The sequence below is a fragment of the Notothenia rossii genome (genome assembly GCF_949606895.1).
Source record: "Notothenia rossii genome assembly, chromosome: 7".
In the NCBI taxonomy this organism is placed as follows: domain Eukaryota; kingdom Metazoa; phylum Chordata; class Actinopteri; order Perciformes; family Nototheniidae; genus Notothenia; species Notothenia rossii.
In genome coordinates, this window is record NC_136905.1 from 81,049,836 (window position 1) to 81,072,376 (window position 22,541).

Here is a 22,541-nt window from a genome sequence, read left to right on the forward strand (position 1 = left end):
AGAAAGGGTTTTATTTTTCTGACGCTGCGTGAGTTCCCTGATGCACCGGGGACACATATTTATGTGTAAAAGACATCAAAAAGTGCATTTTGCATGATAGGTCCCCTTTAAATTAAAACACCTCTTTAACTCTCTAACTTTGAGGAAGGAGAGTCCGCAGAAACTCAGTCTGTTTTCCTTTTTTACGGAGGTGGAGCGAGGTGGAGTCGCTCAACTGTTGCTATGGGAACCCGGAGCGGACACCGGAAATGAGAGGATATTACCTTCAAAATAAAATCACGAAACAGATTGCTGCTGATCAGAAAGTTATTGTTTACCTTTGTTGATTTACATCGTCTCCTTTCCTTAGTTTATGTCTCTATTTCTGCATTTTGACTCAAATGGTTTACATTGAAATGTCATTTATTTTCATAATAAAGTTTTATGAATCCCCAAGAGAGTCACTGCATCAGAGTCTGGTAAACAACTTAAGAATAAGAAGCAATAGTCCCACATATTCATTTAAATATCTAGGTAATAAATGTAGTGGAGTAAAAGTACAAATTTGCATACATTGGAAATATTCAATTAAAGCACATTTACCATTTCTGCATCTGAGATGTAAGAGTTGCTGTGCTTGCATTTCTTATACAGGCAAAGGAGGGAATCTATTCCGTGTTTTATTTTGAAGGGCACTACCGGATGTTTGTGTTTCTTCCACCCCAGTTAACTCGTTATAAGCCTCCTCGCGCCTCTCTCCGCAGACAGTTGAGCTGTGATCCTCCCTGACTCTGGATCTCTCTCTTTCAACAAAAGTAAGTTTTATTTTAACATTTTACTAAAAACGAAATGGTATTTTACTTAAATATTTCTAACACAAACTAACCTACTTTAATCATCAGTTTGTTTCATGTTGTAACTTTGCTCAGACTTGGATTTTGGTGACTGTTTTTTAGCATCAAACGCCACTCTAAAGCATGCATTTACAGGCTATTATCAAATTTTCTGCAGGTATTAAATGTGCATCACTTTGATTTTCCTCCCTCTCTATTCTGTGTCCCCCCCCTTACTTCAGGGAAATGAAATGTACTTTGCATTGCAAATGTTTTGGTTACGCAATCTAAGTGTAGAGCGACAGGTGTACTGTTCCTCTGAGCACTCACATCTATTTCAGGAGGCAATTTAAAGGGTTTCTCAAGACGTTTTCCACAGCGGAAACACTGCATTTATTTAGGTTTTTATTAAATGTGCTTATGCATGTTAAGTATTTCTACTTTTAAGGATGATTTTGATGATTATGCATGATTTTTCTGTGCCATAAGCTCTTTAAAAAAATAATAATAAAGAATGTTGCAGAGGTCAAAGATTTTTATAAATAAAGTCAAAATGTGTACAAAGATATAATTATACAACTAAAATCATTACAAATGACTGTAAACATATGCACAGTTGCATAGTATTGTGCAGAAATGTGCAAAATAATACAAATATATCAATATAATATATTAGTATCAATAAATGTTTAAGCTGTTTTTATCAAAATGCTTTTAGATGCAAGAAAATTATTTAATACAAATAATATTTAACCACTAAATATTCACATATGTGTCCCCTTTTTTGTGTTTTTACAAAGACATGAAGAAAAAAAAGAAATACATCTGGTATGTCACAACTTTCAGATCATAACAACTTCAGACAAAAAGGCAAAAATAATTAAAGAAGTTGTGAAAATAATAAGAGAAATTATCAGAAAAAAAAATCAAAAAATGCAGTTGCTTAAAATATAAATAAATAGAAAAAAATCACAAAATAATTGTGTATCTCCAGCCTTAATGATGAAACTTTAAAAATAAAACAAAAAAAGAAAATAATAAATATAGCCATACTTTTTCTGAAAATACGTTTTTTATCCCGAGGAGAACATGAGTTTTTCTGACAGATGCTCCATAAACAATCAAATAAATTAAAAAAATTATATAAACTTGAGGAGTTAAGTAGAAATGTACACCACGTCATGATATCTATTCCTGTTAACCAACACATGTGAATTGTATTCAATATTTTCCATCTGTTTTATTCTCAGGCTGCAGACTCAGTCCTTTCTCCTGGATTATTTTGTTTTACGTTGTGATGGAGAAGTACGAGAAGATAGCGAAGATCGGGGAGGGTTCGTACGGCGTTGTGTTCAAGTGCAGGAACAAAGACACGGGACAGATCGTCGCCATCAAGAAGTTTGTGGAGTCTGAAGACGATCCCATCATCAAGAAGATCGCTCTGCGGGAGATCAGGATGCTCAAGGTGAAGACACAATAACGTCATAAATACTATCAATTCAAAAAACCTTTATTTATCCGGGTGATATCCTCGTTATTATCCCCTTTTTCTTGCTTAATATGATCCTACATGTCTCGAAAAACCCTCTCTTTCACATCTGTGTTTTTGCCGTCATGAAACTGATTCAACAGTATTCCAGGTGTGAAGGGATTTCTGCCAGGGAAGGTAGAGACAAAACAAGATAGTGTTGTGTCACAATGTGGTCAGAATGGTCAGATGGTGAGTCAGATTTGTTTCTTAGTTTAAATGATCAGAGAAAATGTAAAAGAAACAGAAGAAAAAATAAAATCAGAAATAGATGTTTATAAAATGTCAAAATTATCCAACGTTTTTAAATACAAACAATGAAAAAAATTCAAGCATTATAGAGAAAAATGTAAGAAATTCACCAACGATTTTACCAAAAAAGAAATCTGAAAAATTGGTTTAAAAAATCTGAAAACATTTCAAAACTCCATCCATCTATCTTCTCCCGCTTATCCCAGTCGGGTCGCGGAGACAGACGTTCCAGCAAAGTTATCCAATGCAACTTACAATATAAAGGGAGTTCAGGTATAGAAACCCTGCATAACCAACTGCCTCATCACTTGGCTAAACTCGATATGCACATGCTGGAGGCAAAACAACTCCAATCCAACCACACGATGCAACATCTGTGTCACATGCACCTCGGTGGTAACCCTCATGTATCTGAGAAGTGGGAGCCAACTTCAAATTCCATCCATCCATCTTCTCCCGCTTATCCGAGTCGGGTCGCGGAGGTATCAGTTCCAGCAGAGAGCCCTGAACCTCTCTTTCCCCTAACCCACATCAACCAGATCTCACTGGGGATTCAAGGCGCTTCCAGGCCGGCGAAGAGATATAACCCCTCCAACTGGTCCTGGGTCTGCCATTTGGTCTCCTCTAAACTGGACGTGCCTGGAACACCTCAGCCAGGTGGCATCCTTACTGAGTGGTATCCTTACCAGGTGGCATCCTTACTGGGTGGCATCCTTACTAAGGGGTATCCTTACCAGGTGGCATCCTTACCAGGTGGCATCCTTACTAAGTGGTATCCTTACTAAGTGGTATCCTTACCAGGTGGCATCCTTACCAGGTGGTATCCTTACCAGGTGGCATCCTTACCAGGTGGCATCCTTACCAGGTGGTATCCTTACCCAGTGGCATCTTTACTAAGTTGCATCCTTACTACATCCTTACTAAGTGGCATCCTTACCAGGTGGCATCCTTACTGAATGGCATCCTTACTAACTGGCATCCTTACTCAGTGGCAATGGAGACTCAGAGATACACGAGGAGAGCAGGAACTATGAAGGCAAACAATGATGGTTTATTTGGAGCTTCGGTCGGAGAATTCACAAGACATGTTTCTGAAGATCTCTACCTCAGACCCATGTATTTAGCTAGTTCTGAGAGAACAATCAACAGTCAGTGTGCAACAAGATACAACCATAACACCTCTATCAGCTGACGCCAACATGCAGGAAGACAAAAACACTGAGAGCAGCCCAAGGTTGAGGCCTGTGTTCAATGAGGTCAGTACAAACTTATAAACTGGGTCAAAGTTATGGACCTATAGGAACATATTTCCCCAACACTCCCCATGACTGAACTTCTCTCCTTACCCCTAAGGGAGATGCCAGCCGCCCTCCAGAGGAAACCCATTTTGGCCGCTTGTATCAACGATCTTGTTCTTTCGGTCCATGGGTGAAAATGCCAAAATGATCAGAGAAAACGTACAAATAAAAAATAATTTAAAATGTAAAGAAATATAAGACAGTTATTAGACAGTGAGTTAATGTTCGTTTGTAATTAGAAAGGATCCAAAAAGTCAACATTACCGTAGAATCATCTATATATAATGAGGTAATGTGTCTTATTTTGGTTTAAAGTCCAAATTCTCAGAGAAAATGTCAAAATAATCTGAGAAAAGCTCCAAATGATCACCAAAAAAATAACTTCTTGTGTCTGTATTAACTACTTTGGCTTGTACAACATATACTTGGATCTCTTCTGTTAGTAAAAACATGATGGAAAGATATTTAAAATGTATTTTGATGCTCATAGTGTAGTGTTTTTATATTCTATGAGGTGTCCTATTATGCAGCGCTTTATTTAGAAGTCTTATTTTGACCTTTTTAAAATGCAAATCCTGTTTTTAGTGTCTCTCTGCAGCCAGCGGAGGGGGGGGGGGGGGCAGGGTGCAGTAAATCCTGCATTTAACTGCTGCACAGAAGAGAGAGAAAAGAGCTGCGTAAAAAACAACCTGAAGGGTAAATCCTGTGCAACAACAAAAGTCCAAATAATATTGAATGAAGATTTCGGAATTACAAAGAGCAATTATGTCTAACTCTGAACACTTGGTGTGCACTTACTGTTCTTTTAATTTAAAGGGGACCTATCATGCAAAATGCACTTTTTGATGTCTTTTATACATAAAGATGTGTCCCCGCCCCGGTGTGTCGGGGGAACTCACGCAGCGTCAGAAAATAAAACCCTTTCTCTTTTCCTCCGTACCTAAATCTTTTAAAAACGGGGGTACAACGAGCTGATACAGATTTGCTGCCGATATGACGTAATTTCGGATGGCGGACCCACAGAGAGTTGCTATCAGAAACAATTCCTGACGTGTTTTGGACGTAATCTCATCTTTGTTTACATTAGCGAGCCTCGCTAACACTCAGAGCTAACCTGTACTGAAGAGAGCACGTGTTTAAAAAGCAGGAAATAAAAAAAGAACTCACCTTGTGATAAACCCGCAAGAGAAAAAGCATTTGAGCTCCATACTGTTTCAGAAATAATCCTTGATGTGGTTTAGAACAGGATGGCGTTTTATCACAGCAGAATTTAACTTTATCTCCGGTAGAATTCTGATCAGGCATTAGCTCCACTTCCTCCTTTTTTTTTTTTTTTTAAGCTCAGGACCCAAAATCCGCGTTTCTCTAACAGCTGGAATAGAGGGAAATTAGGGATTTCTAAAGTGAATAACCTTTTTGTATTTTGAGCAAAACACATCATAGACATGTTTTTATATATTTGTATATATCTGAGACCCATAATATATGCCTTAAAATAGCATGATAGGTGCACTTTAAATAAAAATAGAAATATAACCAGCCTTCAGATGTAAAATACGTTCAGTGTTATTGTTTGTTAAATGCAAAACATCCTTTCAAAAATAAAGTGATGTTGAATCAACTTTCTAATTAATTGACACTCAAAAAAATAATCAGAACAATAATTGAACTATGTCCATAACATCACCTACTCTGGAACAAAGACAGACTCATTGCGTCATGTCTGTCAGACTTTATAAGGGTGGAAAAAAAACTAAAACATCAGCAGGACTTTGTTGTTTATACCCAAAATATTTTAAACATGAAGGTGTGTGAAGCTGTGTGTTTGCTGCTGCATCACGAGGATCATCAGAGAAGGAGAAACAGACTCAGTTGAATTAGTCATGCGGGAAGGGGGGGGGGGCAGGTTGTCTGGGGCAACAGCATGTTTATCACAGTCAGCTGTTTGATCAGAGACGCTGCTTTAACAGCTTCATTTATTTATCTAGTTATTTATTTGTTTATCTATTTATTTATATATTTATATATTTATCTATTTATTTAATTATTTTTCTATTTATTTATTCATCTATTTTTCTATTTATTTATCTTTTTATTGTCCTTAGGTGTCATGAAAGTCGCCCTTAAATAAAATGTATTATATTATTGAATACTCCCCATTATATTTCTAGTTTAACTTCTTCCAGCATGTTCCCCTCTCTGACATTTCCACATTTCTCTCCAAATACCAACAAATAAATATTCCTCCAGTATCATTTACTTTCTGCCTCGCCTTAACCCAGCCCTTTGTGAACTAAGAGTTCTTCTTATTCCGCAGCAACTGAAGCACGCTAACCTGGTGAACCTGATGGAGGTGTTCCGGAGGAAGAGGAAACTGCACCTGGTGTTCGAGTACTGCGACCACACGGTGCTGCACGAGCTCGACCGACACCCCCGAGGGTCCGTGAGGCTAAAACACAAAACAAGCTAACATACTAGGGGAAGTACTTTGGGGAAATAATCTAATTGAGATTTTTCTGACAGATATTGCGATTGGATTTGCGATATTTGTTTTTAAGCGACCCAACGGAAGTTTATTGTAAAATGTGGCCATATCTCCGGCCAGGAAGGTCGCATCAACGTGTTCCCGTCTCTAGCACCCCCGCAGCCCGAGCTACGAGTGAAAGAACTAAACTTACATGAAACTTCCGTTGGGTTTCTTTAAAGTCAAGCTTCAGTTTAAGGTTCACCCTGTAATAGAAACATGTGATGGAGCATTACTAACCTGACTCAGATGGTTTCACCAAACCATCGAGGAGAGCTCCTTTGGAAGCCATTTGGAAAGGGCAGGCACTTTCAAAAATACTTGGCAGGTGACTGGATCAATCTGTCTATCACCTTCTATCATGGGCCACTTCTGATTGGTTAACAATGGCTGGTGCATGTGGAGCACAGCACTTCTGATTGGTGTGGATGAGTGACACACAAGAAGAAAAAAAAAAAAAAGGCTTTGCGATATCATAATTGCATAATTTAAAATCGCGATTTCGATTTAAAATCAATTAATCGTTCAGCCCTATCGCATACATCCAAACATCTCAAATATATAAAAGAGATTCATTTAGCAAATGTTCACCTTTTTTTTTGCTAAATACTTGAATGCAGAGGGAGCGAGGTTGCAACAAACGAAATATACTTTACAGAGGACTGATGTTTATACATACTGTACACAGTGCCGATTCTAGAGTGTGTGGGGGCCCTAGGCAAACATTCACTGGGGGACCCTCGAACCAGCTTATCATCACCACGCACAGCCGACAGCACCCCCCACCCCCCGGAGCGGAGCAAGGCAACGAAACTTAAGATAAGAAGCAGCATTTTACGGCGCGCTATGCATGGGGCCGCCTTGAGGGGGTTTCCCGACATGTCGTTGCAGTAAATTAAAGGGTGTTTCATGTTGTCGTTGCTGTGAACCTTTTTAATCTACCTTCTTTGGGGGCTCCCTTCTGGTCCGGGGCCAGTTGCCTGCCTTGCCTGTCCGCAAGCGGCGGCCTTAACTGTACATACAGTAAATGTTAGTGAATAACTATTACTCCAAATATTATATATAAAAAGACCCAATGTAAAATCTGATTACAAGAATAATCAATTTTATATAATGTTATAAGAAAATAATTTAAAAAACACGCTTTTATTAAAGCCAATTCAATATTTATGTTTTCTTATTAAAGCGATGAAACCTTGAGATACATGTGTAATACATTCTATACAATTATTTGTATGGGCATTAAAGCAACTTACACAAAGTAATATTCCAAATAAAAACCTGGACCTGCAGAAAACACAACATAAAACAAAGTATAACCCCAAAAAATAAGATTTTAACTAATTTCAGCCACTTCCTATGTGTAAAGTATTAAAAGCTTAAGAAACCTGTGCTATAAATGCAATAAATAGTATGTATTTCTCTATTTAAGGAGTTGTTGTTATTATATAAAAAGCAAACACAGCTGAGTTTGCATTCTGGACATAAATCAAAGATAATGAGAGCATTGAAATACATAAAAGCGGCTCTGAGCACTTTTTATGATCTCTGCATTAAATCAGCGTCTCCCCGGAGGCCGACCTGCGCAGTGAGCAATGTTTACCGTGCTCCCACAATGCATTGCTGCAGCTGGAAACAGAGCTTCAAAAGAAAGCGTGGGGGGGGTTATTAATGGCCGCTCACAGGGCTCGATTTAGCTTCTCCCCGGCAACATGAGAAACAAAGACTCAGTGTTACACGTGTGGGAATACAGACGGAAATCTACATGCTGATTACCTACAGGATCTCTGTGGACTCTCTCTTAGTGCAGATTTCTGGAGAGGGATACTTAATGACAAGATAAAATAAGTAATTACCACAAACAAATAAACAAAATATCACATGTTGGTCATCTTAGAGTATAAATACCAACTTGGTGTTCAAATATAACACTTATTACAGTGTTACATTGTACACTTTAAGCAGTAATCTGATTTTCATCATTAATATCTTAATGAATACCTAAACACGACAATTTATATAGACTCCTCTGTTCACTTCTGGAACATAGTGACATCACTATGTAGCATTTGCGTTCCTATTGGCTAGCGCTCCAACACATTGTACGTGATAGGCTAAGAGGGCGGGACATCTCTAAGCGGTTGACCAATCACAACAGGGCCGGCCAGCTAACCAATCAGAGCAGACTGGGCTCTGGTTTCAGACAGAGGGTTAAAAGAGGTGCTGCAGCACAGACAGTATGAGAAAAATAAAGAGCTTTTTGAACATTAGAGCATGGAGACATGTCCCAGTGGAGACACTACATACTGATATACACCTGAACATCAGCAGGAGAGGACTCTTTAAAGTAGAGACACTACATACTGATATACACCTGAACATCAGCAGGAGAGGACTCTTTAAAGTAGAGACACTACATACTGATATACACCTGAACATCAGCAGGAGAGGACTCTTTAAAGTAGAGACACTACATACTGATATACACCTGAACATCAGCAGGAGAGGACTCTTTAAAGTAGAGACACTACATACTGATATACACCTGAACATCAGCAGGAGAGGACTCTTTAAAGTAGAGACACTACATACTGATATACACCTGAACATCAGCAGGAGAGGACTCTTTAAAGTAGAGACACTACATACTGATATACACCTGAACATCAGCAGGAGAGGACTCTTTAAAGTAGAGACACTACATACTGATATACACCTGAAAAACACCTTGTAGGAGTTTAGCTATCGTTTAATGATGAATCAATGAATAAAGTTGATTTCCTGTTTGTCCTCCAGAGTTCCCGAGCACCTTGTGAGGAGTATAACGTGGCAGACTCTAAAAGCTGTAAACTTCTGTCACAAACAGAACGTGAGTACCTTTATTTCCTCTGTGTGTAAATGTGTGAGTTGTTTCCCTCCTCTTTAAACCCTCCTCCTCCTGCTTTATCACTCCTTTCTTCTTCTTTTTTTACGAGAATTCCTCCTCGGCTGAGCAGCAGTTAATGTTTCACTGAGAGACGAAAACACACCAAACAACAGAGCCGTTAAAAACACTGTTTGTTTCAACACAAAACACTTTTATTATCTGTGTCTTACAATCAAGAGATGGGAGGAGAACTCAGATCTTGTGCTTGAGTAAAAGTAGAAGTACTCAGATCTTGTACTTGAGTAAAAGTAGAAGTACCAGAGTGTAGGAATACTCTGTTACAGTAAAAGTCCTGCATTCAAAATGTTCCTCAATTAAAAGTAGAAAAGTATCATCATCAAAATATAGTGAAAGTAGCGACAGTAAAAGTAGTCATTGTGCAGATTGGTCCATTTCAGAATAATATATATGATATGTTTTATAATGATTGATCATCAAAGTGTTCTCAAAGCTGGTAAAGGTGCAGCTAGTTTGAATGATTTTGTATACTGCAGGGTAGCTTGTGAATTTACTCCAGGTGGAACTAAAGTCTGATTTAACACTTGATTATATTTCACATCTGCAGGATAAAAATAAATAGGGTATATAAACAGCAGGGTAGAGTACGTAAATATAACAGTATGAATATGAATGAATGTGTTCCCGTGTCTGCAGTGCATCCACAGAGACGTGAAGCCGGAGAACATCCTGATCACCAAACAGCAGGTCATCAAACTCTGCGACTTCGGATTCGCCCGGATACTCAGTGAGTATGTACTAAATACACAAGGGTAATCACAAGACAAGACACAGCTGGGCAGGGGAGGCAGAAACACAAGGGCAACAGGTGAACACAATGGCCCAATTCCAAACTGCCCCCTACACCCTACCCCTCCGTTTGCCGCTGTATTTACTCCCTCCATCTGACAGGAGGGAGCCTCGTTGAGCTGTGAGTGGGAGTGGGTAGGGTGTGGTTTGGAATTGGGCCAATGAGACAATCAGACAGGAAGCAACTGTAGACATTAGAAAGGGGGTGAACACGTTTCAAAGTAAAACAAGAAAACAAAGACAGAGCTTGACAGTTATATATATCCTGTGTGTCCCCCAGCGGGCCCCTGTGATTACTACACGGACTACGTGGCGACGCGCTGGTATCGGGCCCCCGAGCTGCTGGTGGGCGACACGCAGTACGGCGCCCCGGTGGACGTGTGGGCGGTGGGCTGTGTGTTCGCTGAGCTGCTGTCGGGGGTCCCACTGTGGCCCGGAAAGTCTGACATGGACCAGCTGTACCTGATCCGCAGAACCCTGGGTAAATATTATTTTATATTAAAGGTCACCTATCATGCAAAATGCACTATTTTATGTCTTTTATACATAAAGATGTGTCCCCGGTGTGTCAGGGAACTCACGCAGCGCCAGAAAATAAAACCCCCTCTCTTTTCCTCCGTACCCACATCTCTAAAAACGGGGTTACAACGGAGCTGATCCAGATTTGCGTCCGATATGACGTCATATCTGAAATGTGGACCCACGGCCCTATCAGAAACGTTGCTATCAAAAACATTGCCCGACTGTTTTGGACGTAATATGGTCTTTGTTTACATTAGCAAGCCTCGCTAACACTCAGAGCTAACCTGTACTGGAGAGAGCATGTGTAAAAAATCAGGAAATAAAAAAAGGAACTCACCTTGTGGTAAACCTGCAAGAGAATAAGCATTTGAGCTCCATACTGTTTCAGAAATAATCCTTGATGCGGTTTGGAACATGATGGCGTTTAATCACGGCAGAATTTAGCTGTTTCTGCCGGTATAATTCTTAGCAGGCACAAGCTCCCCCTACCCAGATCAGCCATTCTCTAACAGGGCTGGAATACAGGGAAGGTTGGAGATGTTACCTGGGACAGAATTGCCTGTGTAAATGTGTTGTAAACGCTTGCCTACATTTACAGGATGAATGAATGTTTATGTGTGTGTTCCTGCAGGAGATCTGACCCCCCGACATCAGCAGGTGTTCAGCAGCAACCAGTTCTTCTGCGGGGTCTCCATCCCCGAGCCCCAGCAGAAGGTGAGAGGATCTGAACCGGCTGAATTCAGAAAGCTTCTTGTACTTATCTTAGTGAAGTGACCACGATGTCCATTTGTTTTAGTCTATTGTCCGTGATTCACTCGTGGGCTGACCGATGCTTGTTGTTTGAGAGAAAAAATTAAAGAAATGCCCAGATGCGATTGAAAAGTAAAATATGCTTGTTTATTCCAAAAAAGGCAGTGGAAAAAATAATTTTCAAACAAACTATTTCTCATATAAACTGATCATTCAAATATTAAAAGGCACAATAAGGAACCAAGCTGTCATGCTCCCAACCAGCAAGGTATAAAGACTTTTATGCCGCAAAACCCGACCAAATTAAATAATAAATAATATACACCACACAATCTTATGCTATAAATGTACTCTAAAGGTCCTTACACACCAAGCCGATTTAGGCGTTGATAGATCTCGCCATATTCAGATTGGTGTTTCCCACCCCGTCGTGTCTTTTTGGCCGTGCCGACACCTTCCGCCGCCGATGTTCAACATCGGTAAAAGGCAAAGGCCGTCGACTAAAGAAATCACTCTGATTGGCTATTCAGCTTAGCGAATCAGTGCATGAGAAGCGAAACGGAAGTGAGGGACCCAAACAAGCTATTAAGAAGGCAAATGTGAGATTCCATTTAACTCCAGCTCTCGACACAGGTTCGGGAAAGCCCCATGAGCTTCTGCTGTAGAGTGAAAATGGAACGCACATGCTATTTGTTGTTTGTTTATATCACGCAGTCTGTTCTTCTTCTCTCGGCTATCAAGCAGTCGGTCTTCCGGTTGTTGCCTCTTTTGAATGACAAATACACACTACCGCCACCTGCTGGTAAGGAGAGTTATTGCCACTCACGCATGCGCAGTTCGTACGTGCTTCTTAGCCACCGGCTGAAGTCTTTGCTGTGTTTTCCAGTGCGACACATGGCCGAGACGGGAGGCGACACAACAGTCAAAGAACTGTTCTTTGGTGTCAGTTTGATGTGTCTGGGCCTTAAAATGATAAATTAATATAAACTAAGGAAATTGCTCCTAAAATTTGTATTTTTAGATTGGATAATAAAGACTTTGAGAGTCTGCAAATTATACGATACGATATACTTTATCTGTTACATGTACATATACAAACATAATAAACATTAAAATACATTAAATAGTTTTGGTTCAGCTATTTTGAAAGTGCTTTCATTACATTTTCTAAAAGCTACTAATACCTGTGTTTGTGATGTTTTCTCTCTGCAGGAGCCTCTGGAGCAGAAATACCCAAACGTCTCTCACCAGGCTCTGAGTCTCATGAAGGTAAAGACGACTGTATTCTTATTATCTGAGTTATAACACACCAGAGTCAGAATCTGTAGTTTAAGGAATGTTAGATTTTAATCCAGGGGCGATGTGAATGTTTTACAACAATTAGTTTTTAAAGATTAATATAAAGGTCGTTGGTGATCGGTGAGTCAAAACTCAAAATGTTCATGGAGCTGCAGGTCAAAGAAAAACGTTATGAAGAATTAAGTCTAGGGTGTAAGGGGAAAATGAGAAGAGGAAGATTTTGAAAAAAAGTTGAAAAAAAGTCATTATTATCGAAATTTAAAGATTCAACCAAACAAAAGTCAGAAATCTCCAAAAAGTTCAAATTCAAAACAAAAACAAGACCCCTATTTTTGAGAAATAAGTCATAATAAAAAAAAGTTAAAAGTCTGAAAACAAATCTACAGAAAAACGTATTTCTTTAAAAAGTCATAAATCTAACAAAAGTCATAAATCTGAAAGAAAGTCACCAAAAAAGTCAAAATATTAATTAAAAAACTCACGTCATAACAAAGTCAGTCCATTTTACAGGGTTCTCTGAGGATGGACCCCTCGGAGCGTCGGTTGATGGTTATAATAATGTTGTTTTAAGGTTATAACAGTGTGTTATGTTTCTCCTGATGCAGGGTTGCCTGAGGATGGACCCTTCGGAGCGTCTGTCCTGTGAGACGCTGCTGCAGCATCCGTACTTCGACAGCCTGCAGGAGAAGAGCAGCTCGTCTCAGGACCGATCGGGGAACAGGAGGACCAGACTGACCCGAAAACACGTCCCTCCTGGGGTCAGTATGCTCCGTACAGAGAGTTAGACTAGAAATACCAATAAACTGCCATATTTATGTCAGTTTTTTAAATACTGAATATTTTCTATTCAACTATCAAACATCTTAAATATCAGCAGACCAAAATGGTGTTCTTTTAAATAAATTCTAGTGTAAAGAACAGATGTATGTACACATTTAGTTGGGAAGTGTGTGGGAGAGAAACTCCCTCTGGAAGGAATTCAAGGATTTAGCCTTTGCAGACCCTTCACATGCACACAAACCTATAGAACGGGTATGGGTAAAACACTTTTAAATATGCTGCCCCTTCTGCTCTGAATAATGTACAGAAGGAGCTGAAACTCTCAGATTTGATCACCATGGGGGGTGCCGAGGGGGCTCCAGCACCCCCATCTGCGAGGCTCCTCTAGCACCCCCCCCCCCCCCGCACCCCCAACTCTGACTGACTTCCCGCGTCCCTGAGTCCATCTTAAAGGAGAGAGAACAAGAATCCATCGGTCGATGTGATTGCTCTATCCCATAATTGAAGTAGTTTTAAATTGTGCCGGTTTTTTATGATTCATAATAGTTTCTTTTATTTGCATATTGACTGGTTAATGTGCCATTTCATTTGTGTCTTATGACCGCTGTATTCTTCTGCCTGTATTGTCTGTGTTTTATCTGATGTAACTTTGTTCATGCTGCCCTTCTTGGCCAAGTCGCTCTTGGAAAAGAGATTTTAATCTCAATAGGCGCTTTCACACCGCAGTACTTTTCCCACAAAGGTTCATCAGAACTTAGTTCATGAGAACTCTTTAGTTCTCATGAACTAAGTACAGATCGCGTTCACACCGGAATAAGTCCCTGGGGGGGGGATTAGGCAAATGAAGCCGCTGACGTCACTTCTTCTTCTTCTGCTTTGGGTTTACTGGCAGGCCGCAAACAACTTCACGGCGTATACTGCCACCCGAAGTCCCCGGCCGGAAGTCTCCGGAGTTGGGGACTGGTTTCAGTAGAAGCTGCTGGGACTCCCAGCAGCATAGTGGGTTTCTCTGCCATAACTTAGTCTCTCTGCGTTTGTGCGCTGGGCTAATGCTAATGCTAATAATGCTAATGCGAGGATAATGAAATGGCGGCTTCACAAAACCTTTTTGGAGTTTTACGGGGCGTGGTTTGCATTCCGCCCAGCCAATCAGACATAGGAACCTTTTGACCCTCTTTTCCCGGAAAAGGGGGTGAAAAAGGTTATGATTAAATTATTTTTGTTCCGGCTCTTTTTGGTGTGAACGCGACATTTCGGAACTATATCGGAACTAAAGTGGGAAAAGTACTGCGGTTTGCTACATTGCTAATGAGACTTTTTACCTGGTTAAATAAAGGACAGCAGGGGTGTTGAACTAAATTTCATCACGGGCCACATCAGCATTATGATTGTACACAAAGGGCCGGTTGTAACTTTAGGACTATATATATATACAGATATAAATATTTAATATATATAAAATAATGTATTATATTACATTATTAACTCTTCATTGGATTATCATCGGATAGGGTAATAACTTCATAATTAAATACGTCTGAAAGCAGAAGTCTAGGGCAAATAATTGCAAGTCTCTTCGGTGAGAATGTCACAAAATGATTTAAAAATAAAAGCCAAATTCTGGAAAAAGTCAAATTTGAGATGCATTGTGGGACATGTAGTTCATGGGCAATGTGCTTCTTTAAATCGGCATGTAACCATATAATAAACATGTTCTTTCAGAGCTCTTGTGGGGCCACATGAAATGAAGTCACGAGCCGGATTTGGCCCGCGGGCCTTGAGTTTGACACCCCTGCTCTAAAGGGATCAGAAACCCCCAAAAAGCAGAATGGGACCTCTAAAATGCTCTGAAAATTGTCTCTTTCATGTTATTTCTCTCTGCAGTATCTGCCTCAGCTGACGAGCAGCAGCATCTTCCCGTCGCTGGATAATAAAAAATATAACAACAACCTGCGCCGGTTCAACTACCACCTGCCCAACATCTGAGGAAATATCTAAACATTTGTAATTAACGAGAGGATTCACACATTTTATAATGTTATCATCCTGATGTCACTCTATGCACTATTTGCCGACACATGCACTCAGTGGGTGTTTCTCAATGTCGAGGACGCTTCCTTGGTAGGACATGTCTTCCGAGTCACTTCCTTCAGAAGCGAGGCAAGAATCCTTCCTAGCCTCGGATAACGAAGAATGGTGGAACAGGCTAACAGGTGTGCGTCATATGAGAGGCCCCGCCTTACATTTTCCGACACAGATTTGTGAAATTGGTCCGTGCGCAAAGCATTGTGGGGATTTTAAGACCGTGGAGTCTACACATGTGCAGCCTCGAAATGTCTCGCTACGAAGGACGCCGGGCTCGGTAGAATTCCAAGGAGCCTGGACATTGGAACAGTCCTTCGGCGGGACTCGATGATGTAGCATCCTTGAAATAGTGGCTCTGGAGCATCCTTCCTTGACATTGAGAAACACCCAGGTTTTTTATCAGATTTTCGTGTATTTTGTGTAGTTTTTTAAAGACAAAGACCGCCGCTCTGCTTGTAAACTGAAGGTCCGTGTACTGCCTTTCCTTTGTTTGCCAAATGTATTTTTTATATATAAAGATGGGGACTCTTTGAAAGAAAAATGTTTTTAGTGAGTTTTTGACACAAACTTTGATATTTCTGAAACTATTTATTGACGTCATGACTGAATATTCCTGAAATATTACATAATAGATTGATTAATTGTCATATATGTACACAATTTTATAATAAACAGCCTGAATGCAATATGTAATACACTTCCCTGCATTTAAAAAATATATATTATTACATATTGCAATAGTTAGTCGGACTGCAACGATTAATGAATCATCAGAAACATTTACTTTCACTAATTTTTATGCAAACATTTCAGAAACTGCAGTTTTAATCCTTCAAAATCTAAGTGTTTGCTGCTTTTCTCATCATAATAAAGTGAATATCCTGTATTTTAGAAACAGGGATGGATGTTTTTCCCCATTTTATGACATTTTATAGGCTTAAAAATGTAACAATTAATGATATAATTAAACTGTAAAAATACATGCGCTTGAAATAAACAACCAAAATATTTGTCTTAATCTGTACATATATGTTTTAGCTAGGGATACAGTGAAACCTGGTGTAGTTTAGGCCAATACAATATAATAAAATGTAACAAATAAAATATATAATCAATAAAAGATAATCTACTGAACTAATTGACTATTTTAAAAATATTTTTGAAATGCATGCTTTAATGCATAAAATCAACATATTGTGATTCGATTGGTTCTTACATAATGCATGAATATAAAAACTGAAAACGTGTAATAATTGACTACATATTGTGTTCAGGCTGTTTATTGCATAATGAAATGAGCATTCATAACATTTAGTGTAGTTATGACATGCTGTGTTATCGCAACAACAACAACATTGACAGCTATCTGTCTTCAGATATCCTGCAAATGCCAAATTAATGTAAAAATCTAAAGAAAAAATATTCTTGAATCCTTTGCAACTTGTTTTTCTCTTTGTACAAACACATGGAGTCAACTTTAATACCTTGAATGTTGAACATATAATATTAAACTACAGATTTGTTCGAGAAAAACAATAAATAAAGTGCTTCATTTTCATTTGAGTGCTTATTACTTTCCCATGCTGCACATCATGGACATTCACTTCAAGCTGAAGCATCTTCATGTTGCCTCTAGTCCTGGGGATTTTATTTTGAAGGGCCTTTAGGAGAGGCCGTCTAATCGCTCAGGTCCAGGGAGATGTCGAGCTTTGGGAGCGCCGTCTGCAGCCGGCTCACCGTCGTCTTTCTGTCTCCGAGCCCCGGCAGGTCGCTCAGGAACAGAAGCTCCAGGTTCCTGAGGGAACATCATACTTTCATTTAAAAGGTCTCCTTTTAAACTGTTTCTCATCTATATGTTACAGGTCTCAGATATATACAAAACATGTCTCTGATTGGCTCCAAACACCAAACAGATCATTGCAGCATTACCCATAATCCCCTCTGTTTCAGCCCTGTTTCCAAAGTGCTGATTCTCTGTGTGTTACTTTAGATGAAAATAAGGAGCCCCTCCCCACGCCCCCGCTGAGAGACATTTGGTTAAAAAGAACTCAATGGTGCTCTAGGAGGAGATTCAGGTGATAAGGTGGAGGGGGGGGGGTTACCTTGGTTGCTGATTGGCTAATGGTTACACACAAGACAAAACATCGTTATGACATCATAAAGTGGCCAAAATCTGATCAGCTCATTTTTAGACAGGTTTTTATAGAAATGGATCAGGACAAAAAGAGAGAGAATCTTTGTTCCTGAAACTTTCAGAGTCTCTTTCCACAGAGGGGACACACATGTTGATGTAGAAGAGACATGGAGAAGAGGGGACACATGTTGATGTAGAAGAGACATGGAGAAGAGGGGACACATGGTGATGTAGAAGAGACATGGAGAAGAGGGGACACATGTTGATGTAGAGGAGACATGGAGAAGAGGGGACACATGTTGATGTAGAAGAGACATGGAGAAGAGGGGACACATGGTGATGGAGAAGAGGGGACACATGTTGATGTAGAAGAGACATGGAGAAGAGGGGACACATGGTGATGTAGAAGAGACATGGAGAAGAGGGGACACATGTTGATGTAGAGGAGACATGGAGAAGAGGGGACACATGTTGATGTAGAAGAGACATGGAGAAGAGGGGACACATGGTGATGGAGAAGAGGGGACACATGTTGATGTAGAAGAGACATGAAGAAGTGGATTTTGCACAATAGGTGACAAAATGGATCACTCAGTCATTTAAAAGTCATACATCTTTGCAAAGAAGCAGATGTGATGTTTTTAAAGGAATGCTTGTATATAGATGACTATCCAGCGTTAACTTGAATTCTTGAATCTCTCAAACCTCCAGAAAATCAAAACACCATAATTGGCTATTCCTCAAAATTACAGAAAAACAATATGAAAACCTCAGTTTGCTAACTCTCACATAACTGCAGAAGGAAAGTGTCATTGTCCTGTTTTCAGATCCCTACTTCACGTACACGGGACTTTTACCTAAAACTACACGATTCAAACCCTTTAACTGTTTCTCTTGTGCTACTCGTCTGTGGGAGTGTTTCTGACATCTTATGAGACTTTTATGACAAAATGGAAGAAGTGAACGTGAACACAGATTTTGACCCATTCTTTCCCAAACAAACAACTCCTGGAGAATAAAAAAAGTCTAATTTATCCAGACCACACTCTTCACTAACACAGGACTTTGGTGCATGATCTAATATAATTTACAAGTTACAGTAAGTGCAGTACTGCAACACAAGTGATCTTATAAGTGACAATTTAAAGATATATGTAAATATCTTGGATATGTAGAGGATGTGTAGAACGGAGTTTCATTCATGATTTTCAATTTGATAACATAGTCTCACATTGCTTTTTGTGCAAACCTACAGATCCTATAGATAAAAGTGAAGCAAGGAGCAAGGAGTGGATAAATGAGGCTTTTAAAACAAAAATTCATCAAGTTTTTTCTACGATTCGTTATTCTTCGTTCACGGTGAATGCATGACATTTTAATCACCCTGTTGTTTCGGTTAATCGTCACCTGAGCTTGTGCAGGGCGATGAGGCCCTTGTCGGTCACGTTTCCACACGACACCACCTCCATGCGGAGCAGACTCTGCTGCAGGTTCTCGATGATGCTCAGCCTCTCCAGACACGTGTCCTCGATGTAGATACACCGGTTCAGCTTGATCTCCTCCAAGTGCTGCAAACCATCTGCACACACACACACACACACACACACACACACACACACACACACACACACACACACACACACACACACACACACACACACACACACACACACACACACACACACACACACACACACACACACACACACACACACACACACACACACACACACACACACACACACACACACACACACACACACACACACACACACACACACACACACACACACACACACACACACACACACACACACACACACACACACACACACACACACACACACACACACACACACACACACACACACACACACACACACACACACACACACACACACACACACACACACTTTACTGATTAGGTTTACAGAGAGGGATTTAACACCTGAATAAATCTCTTAACGCTCGGTGTAAAACATCCCGGCAGCGTGCGTCACTTAGGGACGATCAGAGAGAGATTCACTTTCCTGTTAACACAGAGAATCTCTTTCAGGTTAATGTGAAGCTCAGCTCAGGTTAATGCAACATTTAGACTTTCTGAGAGGACCTTTAATCTTTGATTGATCCGGCGCTTTAGGCTGCTAACAGGCCGGGGGCCGAAACGTAATACTCTGTTAAAACGAGCGGAAAGATTCTCTTACACGGCAAGTAACATGAATATTAAAATTACAATAAAAATAAGAACAAAATATTCAAGATAAATGTGTAGAAACTTAGGTATGGAAAATAATTGAAAAAAATACAATACATTTATGATGGAATAAAAATAAATAAATAATATCATCTAGAATAGACAAATATATAATATAATGAAAATACCGCAAAAAAATATGTTAATATACTTAATTGCATCTCTTGTAAGAACATGAATAATTTATTTTGACTTGCATATTTTTCATTTCTAAATTCTAATGTATTCCTGGTTTTAGTCCATGCCTATGTGGAGTGAAATGTAAATGTTGTTTATTTCTTTCTCACTGTGCTCACGTACCCAGGTGGTCGAAGCCCCGGTACATGATGCAGGACTCGGTGGCGTCGATGCCCTGGATCTTGAAGTGGCCCAGGGGTCCGGTCGGCAGCGCGTTGTAGTCGTGCTGCCAGCGGTCCAAACCCTGGAACCGGACTTTGGCCCCGCAGCGGAGCAGCCACTCTGCGGCGGCCCGGTCCGGACCCACCGTCTGGATCCGCTCATAGTCCACTCTGAGGGGGGGGGGGGATATTCATTTTATTTTATTTGTTTATTCCACACATGGCAGTTATTTTAAAACAAAACATGTACACTCATACTGTTTTTTTTTTATAGCGCATGGTGGAAAGGAGCAGAGAGAAGAAAATATTATTTTACCTGCCCCTTCTTACAAAAGATAGCAAACAAAAAAATTGGTAAAAAGTAAAATAAAAGCAAAATTCTTTCAGTCACAGTTGCTTACAAATCTTGAAACATAAAACCAGAACACAATCAAAAGTCAACTTCATACTGTCTAAATACACTTTCTTCATACATTTTCTCAAACATAAAAATGTTCTGACAGCCCTTTAAATCATTCGGCAAAGAATTCCACTTCTTTACGCCAAGAGACACATCTGCTTTAAAGTAGTACGTGCAAACTGATGCTTAAAATCTAATTTCCTCCTACATATTAAAGTACCAGAGAAGAGGAGGAGGTGAAGTCAAGGAGGGTCACAGGAAATAAAAGTCTGATTTAAGAGTTGATTATATTTCACATCATTAATCTGAATCTGTAGAGTAACTAAAGGTATTAAATATATGTAGTAGTAAAGTACAACATTAACCTCTTGTAGTGGAGTAGAAATACAAAGTAGTATGAAATGAAATACTCAATTAAAGTACAAGTCCCTCAAGATTGTACTTAAGTTCAGTAGTTGAGTAAATGTAGTTAGTTATTTTACACCACTGGATATGATCAGTTATCTTATCTCCATGCATTGCAGTGTAGCCATAAGCTAGAAATTGCAGCTCTATCATTTATCCATGTTGCAATAATATATATATTGAATGATTTTACTTGTTAAACACTGCATTGAGCCATCCCCAGAAGTGTCTGCGGCTGCTCTCCCTCTGAGACACTGCGCACTGCACTGCCCGAGTTAACAGCCTCATATCTGAAAAACACAAAGAAAATAAACTATATTATAAAACTACACTAATATATCTTTCTGTATGCTATTGCTCTAACAAGGTACACAAATAAATACTGAAAATGCGTCACAGACAGAATAATATCACCTTCCTCGAACTCTGTTTACATTTGAGACGCGTCCATTGCTCTGACCTCTTGTGTACTTACGTTCAGAAAAGCGTGCTCACTGATTGGCTGAACCGAGAGCACCGTAAGGGGGCGTGTTAATGTCTCAGATTTCAGGATGTAGCATCATGCTAACAGCAGGAAACAGGAGGGAGGAGGAGACTCAAAACTGATACTCTGGAGGTGTTTCTGATAGTTATACAATGGAGTGTGAGGGTTACTGAACTTCGTGATCATGATCCGGACTTTTTGTGGGAGCGACTGTGAAGGCTGTCGGGACCGCGAGGCCCATAAAGGAGTTCCGACGCTACACAGGTAAAACATGCTAATGGTAATCAGGTGTTACTTGGTAGGATAGAGAATTAGCAGACTTGCATCTACCTGCATGGATACTTAATGCATGTTTGTTTTAACACATATAACATCAAGAGATTCATGCTATTTTAGAAGGAGGAGGTGAACAATGTTTGTATAAGATTATTTTTAAATGATATCTTGAAGCAAAATAACAAAAAATATCTTCAAATCAAGCACATTTATGTCTCTGAATCTTATGTAATACCAATCTCTTAAAGGTGTCACATTTCAGCTTTAATTGCACAGTTGAGTAGCCTACAAAAAGTTGGCAACTTTAAAAACAGGTTATGTGGATTATATCACATGTATTTATTTATTGTCCTTATACATTTCTTTTTAATTAAAATCCTGAAATGTTTTGGTGCATAGCCAAGGATTGTCTTTTTGTTGGGAGTCATTTGTAATTTCTAATGGGTCTATGTGTTTTTTATGGGATTTTACTTTAAGACACGCAATATAACACTGCACTGCTGTATGCATATGTTAAAAATTAAAGAGGAAAAATACACAATCATGTCTGGAGACTTATTCCCATTGTGGTCCCCTAGTATAATAACTCTTATCATGCCATAAGATAATAAGAAACGAACCTAATTGCCCATAAGAACTTTGTCAGTATATTCAGTTACAAGCACAT

General features: G+C 39.5%; 3 protein-coding genes across 5 annotated transcripts in view; 2 read left to right on the forward strand and 1 right to left on the reverse strand.

Moving 5' to 3' along the window:
* sos2 (son of sevenless homolog 2) overlaps positions 1-22,541 on the forward strand; it is an 82,343-nt gene that overhangs the window by 7,959 nt on the left and 51,843 nt on the right.
* cdkl1 (cyclin dependent kinase like 1 (CDC2 related kinase)) lies at positions 735-16,717 on the forward strand. Its single transcript, XM_079694217.1, has 10 exons — positions 735-794; positions 2,063-2,277; positions 6,208-6,329; positions 9,211-9,283; positions 9,995-10,085; positions 10,428-10,628; positions 11,301-11,383; positions 12,632-12,688; positions 13,324-13,476; positions 15,383-16,717. Exons 2-10 carry the CDS (start codon positions 2,110-2,112, stop codon positions 15,482-15,484), a joined length of 1,050 nt encoding a protein of 349 aa, XP_079550343.1. The 5' UTR covers positions 735-794; positions 2,063-2,109; the 3' UTR covers positions 15,485-16,717.
* dmac2l (distal membrane arm assembly component 2 like) lies at positions 16,848-21,607 on the reverse strand. Of its 3 annotated transcripts, none has more exons than XM_079694226.1 (5): positions 21,529-21,607; positions 21,308-21,404; positions 20,272-20,480; positions 19,125-19,296; positions 16,848-17,378 (listed from the first exon to the last, which is right to left on the reverse strand). In XM_079694226.1, the coding sequence occupies exons 2-5, from the start codon at positions 21,400-21,402 to the stop codon at positions 17,261-17,263; spliced, it is 594 nt and encodes a 197-aa protein (XP_079550352.1). In that variant the 5' UTR covers positions 21,403-21,404; positions 21,529-21,607; the 3' UTR covers positions 16,848-17,260. The 3 variants fall into 3 exon arrangements, with proteins under 3 accessions (XP_079550352.1, XP_079550353.1, XP_079550354.1); XM_079694227.1 differs by having other exon boundaries at positions 21,533-21,579; XM_079694228.1 differs by having other exon boundaries at positions 21,516-21,545.